Source organism: Physella acuta, unplaced genomic scaffold (assembly GCF_028476545.2).
Source record: "Physella acuta isolate Inbredline_101_S28 unplaced genomic scaffold, ASM2847654v3 ptg000710l, whole genome shotgun sequence".
In the NCBI taxonomy this organism is placed as follows: domain Eukaryota; kingdom Metazoa; phylum Mollusca; class Gastropoda; family Physidae; genus Physella; species Physella acuta.
The window spans coordinates 486693-499108 of record NW_026732229.1 but is presented as its reverse complement, the minus strand read 5'-3'; the positions used below and the strand labels follow the sequence as shown (position 1 = coordinate 499108).

The following is a 12416-nucleotide window of genomic DNA, read 5'->3' as shown; positions in this document are numbered from 1 at the left end:
TAGGGTCGGGGTGGATAGGGTCGGAGTGGATTGGGTCGGGGTGGATAGGGTCGGGTGGATTGTGTCGGGGTGGATTGGGAAGGGGTGGAATGGGTCGGGGTGGATAGGGTCGGGATGGATTGTGTAGGGGTGGATTGGGTCGGAGTGGATTGGGTCTGGGTGGATTGGGTCGTGGTGGATTGGGTCGGGGTGGATAGGGTCGGAGTTGATTAGGGGATAATCACATAAATAAAACTAATGAAGACAGTTCAAATACATAAATTGTATTGGTTAAACAATTTTAAACTAAAATCGCGAAAACAATTTTCAATGATTTCGATTTTTGGCCGTGTAAATGAGACACAGTCCCACACTACAAATAAATACGTTTTATTCAAAATACAACTCAGTTACCAGATTCATATTTACATTAAAAGTGCATACTATAATTATTACTACATTGCACTAAATGTTGCGGACGTACTTTTTAAATCTCAGCTATCAACTTTTACTGCTAGAAGTAGTGTTACTACAATTATTTATCGAACTGTTAGTTTAAGCTGTTTAAAACATCAGCAAAACTATAGAAATTGTTTTAAAAATCTGGCTTAATATTTAAAAAAAAAAAAAAAAAAAAAAATTCGTAATATGTTGTGGTTTACCAAACTATGTATTACTATAGTAGATACCAGTAGTCAAAAAGTATATGAAACAGGTTATTTAAAATTGTAAAAATTCTATTAGTGATTCTAAATTAATTATCCCTTACCCAGGTCCGTGTGTAAATATTCTAAACTATGTAAAATAGTTTAAATGATCAACTGACGGATTAATTGTAATAAAAATAAAAATTATACCTTTTTATCTTTAAGTTTTAAAATTTGATACATTTGGGAAAGTTTCAATTGATAGTTTACTAAGGACGGCATTTTACAAAATAAAAAAAAACAATTATTGGATTACTACATCTTTAAAAAAAAAGGTGACTTCCTTCTTAATAAAAACAAACTTGAACTGATATGAGAAAAATTGTACACACCCACACTAAAGACCTGCTACCAGGCTGTAGGGTGTGGGTTGGTAGAGATAAAAAGGTACGCAGATAGCGCCCTCAGTTCCCTTACGATAAAACACTAGGGCCTATATAAACTTTTTTCGATTGGATACAGCTACCATATGACATTTCAAGCGCTCGTGTAACAAGTTGATTTTCTATTCACAGTTTAATGTTTGATTTATTCTGTTAACAGCAGTAGTAATGTGTTAATGTTATTAAATACACAGAAAAAGTTTGATAATTAAAAGACAACAATTGTCCAGTGCATTGTTGATAATACTGTATCAAGTGTGAGTTTAAGAACAACCTAAACATTTTACTTGTCAACGTTTTAGAAGCATCAAGGATTTTAATTTTCAATAGTCAAGCTCTTCACTAACATAAACTTGTAAGTGCATAAAAATTTAAAGCTAAAATGATTTTGATAAGGCGAATCACACCTGTATTATTTCTTGTGAACTGTTATTTGTATATCAACAAAGTATTGGCCCAGTGTCCAACAGAAACTAGCTGTATATCTTGTGTAGATGGAGGCTCAGCTTCTTGTGCTAATGTGTGTCCGGACAGTATCAACATACCCGCTAATACACGGGAATTTCAACTAACAGCTCCAACTTGTGCTCAATGGTCATCAACTGGGATGTTAAGGGCAGGTTATCTGAACGTAAGCTTCTCATCAAGTCTTCTTAAGCTTAACGTCTCTAGTACAGGTATAAAAGCCATAGCTGTATCGCCAAACCCCATTGCACATAGTCCACCACCATTTGAGCACATGACAAACCTCAAGGTTCTGTCACTTGCACATAATACAATTCCCAGATTTCCTCAAACAACATTTACAGGACTTGGTCAGCTGGAGGAGTTGGATGCCAGCAACAATGTAATCGCCATGTTACTTCCAGATACTTTCAAGCCTTTGACTTCACTCAAGAACTTCAATCTTGCACACAATAAGCTAACAAAATTGGACAGATCAAGTTTTGATGGCCTAACAAAATTGGAAACTCTCGACATATCATCCAACCCCATCACAACTATAGCAGGCGACACGTTTAGCTCAATGAGCTTAATCCAATCCATCCTGATGAGAGACATGAGCCTGACCAGCATTAGCTCAGGTTTATTCTCTAACCTCCACTCACTGAGGCACGTGGATGCTTCAGGTAACCAGATCACTTCTCTAGCAGACGACTGTCTGTCTGGCACATCTCTAGATCAACTTGACCTGTCGAACAACCAACTGACCAACATACCAACCAAGGCCATCCAACAAGCCAGCAACCAACCCAAGACACTGGACCTCAGCAACAATAAAATAACACAATTCAGCCACCAAGATATGACAAGTCTTACAGTAGAGACTTTAGATCTCAGTGGGAACCCGTTAGCTCAAATTGTGGACGGTACTTTTGATGGCTGTACTATCAAACATATTGACCTCAGTAACACAGGGCTGACGTCACTTCCTGCTTCCATGGAATCTTGGCTGACCAGTGGTCCAACCAGTCTAAAGTTGGACAACCCCAACTGGTCATGTGACTGCGATATGCTGTGGTTGGCTCGTCTTCTTTCTAAGAAATCATCCTATACACCACCGACATGTGGTTCAACCACAAAGTACTCGGGTACCACACTATCAGCTGCTCTACCACAGATGGAGATTGACTGTCTAACAACAACCACAACCACCACAACGACTACAACAACAACAACCACGACAACACCAACAACCACAACCACCACTACACCAACAACGACCACACCGACTACCACTACGCCAACCACCACGACAACTACAACCACGACGACGCCTACTACTACTACATCTACCACTACACCAACAACCACAACGCCAACAACCACAACTCCTACAACCACCACAACACCTACTACAACCACGACGCCAACTACCACAACACCAACAACAACCACCTCAACAACCACACTCGCGGCACCGAAGCCCCAAAACCCCCCAGCCCCTCCTGCCTCCAGCACCAACAGCACCATCGTGGAGATGATGCCCATTGTCCTGGCTGTGATGGTGACCATCGCCCTGTGTCTGGCAGTGGCAGGTCTCATCGCATCCTGCTACCTGTGTCGTAAAACCAACAAAGTCTCGGCACAAGCACAGGCTCAAGCCGTGCCACAATATGCCATGTCGTATATGCCCGCCTAATGCCCACCTTTACGCCATGTCCTACATCACATGCCCGACTGATGCCCAACTTTTTACTACGTGTTGCAGTAAAACAACGACGCTGTCATATCACTATATTTTATACGCCATACTGACGAGGAATGAACTAATGTGAAATAATTGTTATGTTTTAATTTAATCTAATTGTGTACATAAATGTGTGTATAAGTGAGTACTCTAAAACCTAGTCATCATGTTCACATATTTCTATCATTACTACTTTAATACAATTGCTTAATTATAACACATGCCAACATATTCTGTTTTAGTAACTAGCATGTTTTACGTTTCACACAACACATGCCAACATGTTCTAGACTCCATACGTTTTATATTTCAAATACAAGAAACTTTAGTTAAATATACCACATACAATTGGTGTATGTTCTATTTATTATGAACATAAATGCACTCTATTTGATACGACTTTCTAACTTTAACATAAAAAACACATATTTTCAATGCTGACATATTAACACGACCCATCCATACATCATTTAAAATATACCATGTTGAACTGTACTTAAAGTTACCGAACTACTCCTAGTCTTTCATGCCTTATCATGCCTTAATACATGTTTTCTACATGTTTTCTCGCTACTTTTAACGGTGCTGTAATTGAAAATCATGGTGTATATAATGACTGATTGTATTTTGTTTTTGTTTACTTCGAAATTTGAAAAAAAAATGCTCATCTAATAACTACATAAAAAGTGCAAACAATGTTTAAGGAATATTTTAAGTTTTAAGATCATTTTATGCTTTAATTTGTCGTTCTCATAGTGCACTAATGTGTAAATACAAAAATAAAACACGACTTATTTAAATTAATCAATACTGTTGTATGCAAGGAAAATAATATTTTATCAAGTTCAATTAAAGCGTGTTTCTAACTTTACTGTCATTTTACTATTTTTATTTGATCTCTACAAGCATTAACTTTGTATTTGTTATTATTACACGTCAAAATTATTCGAAAAAATATGTTAATGAGTTGTTATATATTTTAAATAAACATTTCACAATGAACTATGTTTGTGGTTGCCTGTGTACTAATCTTTGCTGTTTGTCCATTCTATAAATTCTAGCTAGTAAAGAATGAAAATAACGTTGATCTACTTCAATAAAGCCAGCACTGGAATTATTAAACCCCAGAGGAACAATGGAAGGTCAGTAACCCCAGGAGATGTCTGGGTCAATACAAGACCAGAGAGAAAATGACAACAAAAAACTATGAAAGAGTGGGGACTTGACAATAGCTATAGAAACGATTGGACGCTTTCTTTATTGTAAAGATCTGTAGCAACAAGACAAGGCATTGATTGTGTTGTTGTCAAGTAGATAGAGTTACCAACTGAAATGAATGGGGAACATTGAATTGTGAATGGAAACATTGAATTTTTATAATAATAGCAATATTAAAATAAGTAGACACAATGAGAGAATAGTAAATATAAAGGAAATCTAAGTAAACAAAATCCAATTATCAATAAGGTTCCTATAGATGAGCCTTATACACCTATCCTTACAGAAACTGCCTTAACGTTATGTTTAGCATTCAGATTTAACGTTGTCGTAGTTAGTGCGTTATTTCAAGTGGGTTTTACAGCAATAGCTACTGTTAGGTTTATGATTAGAGTATTGCCATCAATTATACCAGCTACATGAGTACATGATTTTATCACAACACCAATTATTTGTAAATTCTATATCAATTGAAACACATTTAGATCATCTGTTAATCTGTTAAAGAAAAGTCAACTAAAAATTAAATTTGAGAAGTGCAAAACAAAAAGTAGAAAATAAATGATTTTCTTTAAATATATAATACTAATACTTTTAAATTACTATAAAGTAAAGCGTGGGTCTCTTTTTCCAAAATTTAGGTAAAAGTATCTAATCCTAATATATAAAAGCCCATGTGCGCACTTCTCTCTCTCTGTCCGCAAAATATTTTCGCCGGATATCACATCAGAATCTTCAGCGATATATGGAGAACTTGATACGGATTTTTGTTGAAAATAATATGGTAGATGTTTTAAATGTATAATCACAATTTTATTTAAAGAAGAAAAATAAAAAATAAAGGCATATTCGAATGTAGAAAAACATTGCGAGGATAATCGTTCTTTATGAGCTACTGATTGTATTTTAAATAAAAATATTTTCAGTCTCAGCATTGGTAGTGTCCAATTTACAAATTATGAATATTGAAAAGTAAAAAATAAAACAACTAAATAGCGGCGTATTCGAAGCCGTGGATCAACTCTTCCTTTGTATTCCAAATACAAAAAAAAAAGTGGGGAGGTGAAAAACAGCGAAAAACTGTTAAAATTTCATTTAATGTGTGTGCACGTTTACAATATAAGAGAAATTAAAACTCAAACAGCTAAACTGTCCATCGAAAGGATTTAAAACAGTCACTCCATACTTCTATTGATTTATGTGTATACATACGTATCTACTAACAATGTTGGTACATAGCTCACCAATATGTTGCGTCTTACATAATTTCACTTTTATACGTTTTTACTCTGTCAATAAGGGTTCTCTTGTTGTGGGTTTGTGAAACATCTTTAAAGTCAATCGTCACCAGCTAATACAGCGATTTTAAACTTTTCAGATACAGTTATCTCTGAAGTCAATGCAATAATATATCATTGTTTATATATAATTAAATTAGTCATTGACTAGTAATTTAAATATTACTTTATTAAAAGACAAACGTGGAATAAACAGTTCTATATATTAGCGATACTCGATCAGCCAGGTGATGTGGTTGAACTGTATTCAGGAATGTTTTCACGCCTATGGACCGACCACGGACGTTAATAAAAGGCAGATAATTGTCTTTTAGAGTTATGATTGCAGGTTATAAAAAGTGTAATTGTACGTGGTGTCAACTTCAATGAGACCAAACGGAATGGAAAAAAAAAGAAGTAAAAATTGATTTTAAAAATATAAATATTGATTCGCAAGTCGAAATCAAGTTTTTTTTTCCTTTCGTAAAAAAAACCACCGTTAGTAAATAAAACCTTCAAAAAGGTTTGCGATCAATGTTTTTGCTAAATTGAGACCACTTGTTTAATTTCCATATAATCAGAGCATTTCAAAGTTTATCATTATAAACATTTTTTTAAATATTTATTTATTAATCCACAATGACACTGTAATATAAGGAGTTACACGTGAATCAGATTAAAATAACTCATTTTCATACCATCAATCATTTTATAGATATGCAATGTAAACTGTATAGCACACTATGTTTAAATCAGAGGAGCAGTTGGGGGGGGGGGGGTTTGATGCCCAGATACTGAGAACAATTATACATCAATGCCATATTTATACTTTGATCTCACGTAAAGACTGAGAGGTGTAAATAGTAAGAAGCTGTTGGCCAAAGTTCTGGTCGTATGGATTCAAGTGGTCAACATGTAGGCCGTAAGTGGGTGATTTCTCACAGGTCGTCATAGCGAGTTATGTCAACAGTTAGCTGTCGATAAATAAGGACTGAATGATTTGCCAAATCTCTATCAAAACGTGTTGGCCACAAAGAAAACAGGTTCAGTGTGGAGAAGATTAGCGGGCTTACATTTTTTGTGTATCAACAGTGAAAGTTAACTGATAATTCTGTAATGGCTTCTGTGACTCAACATGCTTCTACATTTGGATAGTTGACCAGACTCAATACATTGTAATTTTGTGCGTCTTATTTTTAACAAAGGCTGAATATTTTCTGTGTTGAAAAAAACAACAACTAGGTAACAAGTGTGTTTTTTTTTTACCTTTAGACTTGTGAAATTGGACAATAAAACATTAAATAAATAAACAAATTTCGATCGTGTCAAGTGATAGAGGATCAGTGCTAACGATGCTACTTCTCTGGATGTTTGTTATTGTGTGTGTTGAGCCACTGTTTCACAAGGACGGGGTGAGCATGTTTGTGGCGGCCCAGTGCCCCACTATACCGGAGTGTACAAAGTGTGAAGAGAACGGTCAAGCTGTGTGTGGCAGTGTGTGTCCAGCTGACATCCCACTACCCGCCAGCACGACCTATCTTAGAGTGGACAACGGCACTTGCACTGATTGGGCAAAAATGGGACTAATTAGAGCTGCTTATTTCCCGTCAAACACCAATTTACAAGTGCTCAACTTATCAAATTCTCACGTGGACAGATTTTTCGGTACACCATTTACATCAACGCCAAATCTTAAGAGTCTATTACTGTCAAACAACCACATACGTGGAGTAGCCTCAGCTTACTTTACATCGCTAACGCAACTAGAGGTGATAGATGTAAGTTTTAACACAATTGGTGCTATGTTAGCCTCAGCATTCTCTAGTGTACCAACACTTAAACACCTGAACCTGGCCAACAATGCACTGGCTAAACTAATTACTGGGACATTCAATGGTCTGGCTAATCTCATAGATCTCAATCTGTCCAATAACAGCATAGCAACAATAGACGCCGACGTCTTCCACCCTCTTGCTAAAGTACAAACCATCAACATCAACAACAACCAACTCACTGATGTCCCCGCTACAATGTTTGCTAACTTACTGAATCTAAGGCTGCTAGAAATTTCTGGAAACAAAATAGCCACGCTAGCAGACGACTGTCTGTCAGGCACATTTCTAGATAAATTAGACTTGTCCAATAACCAACTGACCAACATACCAACCAAGGCCATCCAACAAGCCAGCAACCAACCCAAGACACTGGACCTCAGCAACAATAAAATAACACAAGTCAGCCACCAAGATGTGACAAGTCTTACAGTAGATACTTTAGATCTCAGTGGGAACCCGTTAGCTCAAATTGTGGACGGTACTTTTGATGGCTGTACTATCAAACATATTGACCTCAGTAACACAGGGCTGACGTCACTTCCTGCTTCCATGGAATCTTGGCTGACCAGTGGTCCAACCAGTCTCAACCTGGACAACCCCAACTGGTCATGTGACTGTGACATGCTGTGGTTGGGTCGACTGTTGCTCACTAAGACCTTCTCTCCCCCATCGTGTGGAGCAGCCACCAAGTACAGTGGTACAACCCTCACCGCTGCCATGCCACAGATGGAGATTGACTGCACGACAACCACCACGACAACTACCACTACTACTACAACAACTACAACAACCACGCCAACTACAACCACGACTACTCCGACCACTACAACTACACCAACGACTACGACAACGACCACCCCGACAACAACACCTACTACTACGACTACGACTACCACACCAACAACCACGACGACCCCCTCTACCACCACAACCCCAACGACCACAACAACTCCGACGACCACAACTCCAACACCAACAACCACTACGCCTACCCCAACCACTACCACACCATCCACCACAACCAGGCCAACAACAACCACCACATCAACCACCGCCCAACCCATCGCCCCTCAACCCCAAACCCCCAGATCCAACCCTAATCCCCCCGCTCCCCCTGCCAGCACCACCAACAAAGACATTGCGGACATGATGCCGATAGTTCTAGCCGTGATGGTCACTGTGGCGTTGGGCCTGGCCACTGCCGGCCTCATAGCGTCCTGCTACTTATGCAAAAAGACCAACAAAGTCCAGTCCCAACAGTACCCGCCCATGCCGCCAATGAAACTAGCTTGGCAGCCGGCCTAACTCTGTTGGTACCCGCATTGATGGGACCGTTCCCTGAGGTACAGTTCCATTAGAGCAATTACAATGATAAGGCTACAACTACAACATCCCACCAGGACTACTTAATTGATTACAAATAAAGCACCAAGAACAAAATTTTGAAAAGTCAGTTTTGCCCGACAAGAAAAATTACTAAGTTAATGGACACAAGCGAGAAAAGTCTCAAAGGTATTTGAGAGGTGCATAAATTAATTTAAAAATCTTGCACGGCGTAGTTACAATTAATATGGTTATAAAATCTGGTTTGGTCTGGTTTTTTTCGGACTTTACTAAAGATTGGACGTATTTGATGTTTTTAATATTTTCGGTAACTAAATAAAAATTAAAAAAAAAAGCAAAAACAATTTGGTTTTCACGTGTAATGGCGACATAAACAATGGCGTCCTGCTATTGGATAGGCCGACATAAATTGTATTGTACACATTGTAAGCTAAAAATAGAAAACTAGGTCATGGGGTTTTAAATTTGCATTGTTATTTAAAAACTTGATCTGCAAAGTTTTGTAAACAAATAGTTATCGATCACTAAGTTACTGTACAGCCAATCAATATTTGTCTTACGAAAGTGAAACATCCGGTTATAACTTAGGCTTGATGAAAATAAATAGAAATGTAGCCTTAAACTCAACAAATTATTTTCAAGTTCTCTGGATTTGCAACTTTTATAGCATTTATTCTAAAAATATAAAATTTCTAAATTAATTTTAGGCTTAAGTTTTTATTTTTAATTTTTTTTTACGGTCTAAATCTAAAAAGCACGTTTTTATTCCATGTCAACAACACTATGGAAGGAATCTCGTCAACTCGCTTGTCTCCATTAAATACTTTATTTTCTCGTACCAAATGTTTATTAGTTTTGATGAATGAAAAGATAGCAAATAATATTAATAAAATATCACTTAAATGCATAGGTTTAATAATAAACTAAGAATGACTATTTTAAGCCAAGACAGACATGAAATAGTTAATGAACGAATACATCTCCACGGTTGACTGTTACCTGTTTATACAGTATTACCTTGTGTGTTTTTTTTACAATGACCTACAACTTTTGCAGCCTGTGATAATACGTTAATCCACTCACCCAATAATTTTATTTTACTTCTATGTCCAACACTTTTAGTTAATGATTTTGAATGTGTCTTATAATGTATTTTATGTTCAATTATTTAGCAATATTTTTTTTTGAACTATTGGAAATTAGCATTGTTAAAATAACCAAAAGTATGAATTTTTAAATATATGTTGAAATTAGTTAAAATTACATAGATATTTTTCCTAAGGACTATTCCGGAACTAAAATGACATATAAATATTACTCATGTTTTAAAAGGCACCTTTAATTAAACCTCTCGTAATTTTAATGTTGTTCATCAGATAGTACTGTTTAACCGATTTGGTTGGTTATGTTTAGCTTCTCTAATTTCAAAATAAAACGCTATCAATGATTATTAGCAATGCTCTGTTTCTTGTGTAATAAAACCAATCAACACTAGTTCATAAACACAAACTGTAGTTAGCTCTTTTTGTAACAGGCAATGATTAGAGGCTTAAAACAGGAAAGTGGTCAAAAATATAATGTTTGTTCATGCATTGTAAAGCTTTTTTTCATTAGCAGTGGGTCTTACATTTAAACTTAGAGAAATAACTGATTTTAAACTAAAGTGAAAACTAGAACAAAACATTTCACTATAGAGAATACAATTCTTAGTTTAGCATTTAGTGAAGACAAATAAATTCTTAGTTTAGCATAAAACAATTGACGACAAATACATTCTTAGTTTAGCGTAAGGCAAGTGACGACAAATTCTTAGTTTGTCATAAAACAAGTGACGACAAATTCTTAGTTTGGCATAAAACAAGTGACGCCAAATAAATTCTTAGTTTGGCATAAAACAAGTGACGACAAATACATTCTTAGTTTAGAGTAAGGCAAGTGACGACAAATTCTTAGTTTAGCATAAAGCAAGTCAGAAATAAAAACTATTCTTCAAGCTGTCAAATCTAACCAATGAGGGGCCAAACATGGCAAGTGTAGAGCGCAACATTATTGTAGGAGCGTCATTAATCACAGGCCACAGCCGATACTAATCTTCATAGACGTCACGGGCAGTACACGGGAATGGTGGCCGGCCGGGGGAAATGGACAAATAAGTTGTGTGTGTTGGTAATAGAGATAACGATGATAGAAGTATGATGTGTTGACACACTGGGGGTACGGCTGATAAGGGCTCGCACCCCCCCCCCACTCTCTAGCCCATTCAGAGACAGGTTGGTTTTACTAGTACAATTTTCAATGGGTGCGTATGAAGAGTACTTGGGTTGGTGATTAAGTGGGTGAATGCATGCATCATTTTGACACTTACTGTGGTAGTTATTTATAGCGAAGGTATACGAGTAATGGTAATTGGGACTTTTAAAAAAAGCGACGTAGAAAGGGGGGTTGAAGGGGGGTGGGTAGGACAACCCAGTAGTAAACGACTAAATGACGTATGAGCAGATAAAGGGAGTAAGTGATTTAGTAAGTGAGAGATAGAAAGAAAGCGATTAATGGAAAAAAATAAAAGACAAATAGACTGTCAGACAAGAAATACCTCTGGCATAAAGAGGCGGACAGGATTTCTACAAGTACCTAGTTCAAAAATAAAGAACAAATAATATTATCTCTCACTGACAAGCAACAGGGGGCTTGGTTTTGTATTTCATATTTCTAACATTCCAATCTATTGTTTGATAAAGGCAGATGAAAGCAGACCATTGCAAGACATACCCCGACAAAAAATTCTCTCAACAATTACCCAAAAGAACCCCTGGACACAAAAATGCCCCCTACACGACGCCAGGCAGCCGACCGACGTAACAACGGCGGTATTTGTCGAAATAGTCCCACGCATGCGCCGTCTAAAGAAAAAACAACTTAATAGATATGAAAACTTCGTCATACAGTCAAATATCAGACTGACAGCTACGCTGGCAATACTTGTGAGGGTTTGTCATTGATAAATACGTCATCGTTCAAGTATTGTGGAGACCTGGGGGTGGACTAAATAATCTCGTAGACCAAAGGTTCTCAGGGCATATATTCAAAGAACAGGCTCTCATGGCTGAGATTCTTAGAACAGAGGTTCTCGGACTAAGAGGTACTGGGCTGTCATACATGGATTAGAGGACGCAAAAATCTCTTATGCCAAATAAATGAAGGCGTTTAAGTGTAAAATAAAAAAAATAAAAAACGGGAAAAAAATAAAAACTATAAAAAATTACACAACGGTTTTTTTTTCTAAACCGACTTAATGATTAACGACAAATCCAATCGAAGTAACTTGTTTCATTATCAATAGAAAATGAACGTTAATATATATATATGTATATGTATATGTATGTGTATATGTATGTATATATGTATGTATATATGTGTGTGTATATATATATATATATATATATATATATATATATATATATATATATATATATATATATATA

General features: G+C 36.6%; 3 protein-coding genes across 10 annotated transcripts in view; 2 read left to right on the top strand and 1 right to left on the bottom strand.

Moving 5' to 3' along the window:
- Nucleotides 1–12416, bottom strand: part of LOC131949721 (kinesin-like protein KIF13B) — a 279264-nt gene that overhangs the window by 139588 nt on the left and 127260 nt on the right. The gene's annotated exons all lie outside the window — the stretch shown is intronic.
- Nucleotides 1152–4215, top strand: LOC131949723 (mucin-2-like). Its single transcript, XM_059311592.1, has one exon. The coding sequence runs from the start codon at nt 1452–1454 to the stop codon at nt 3210–3212; it is 1761 nt and encodes a 586-aa protein (XP_059167575.1). The 5' UTR covers nt 1152–1451; the 3' UTR covers nt 3213–4215.
- On the top strand, nt 6702–10233 carry LOC131949722 (platelet glycoprotein Ib alpha chain-like). Its single transcript, XM_059311591.1, has one exon. It carries the CDS (start codon nt 7108–7110, stop codon nt 8893–8895), a length of 1788 nt encoding a protein of 595 aa, XP_059167574.1. The 5' UTR covers nt 6702–7107; the 3' UTR covers nt 8896–10233.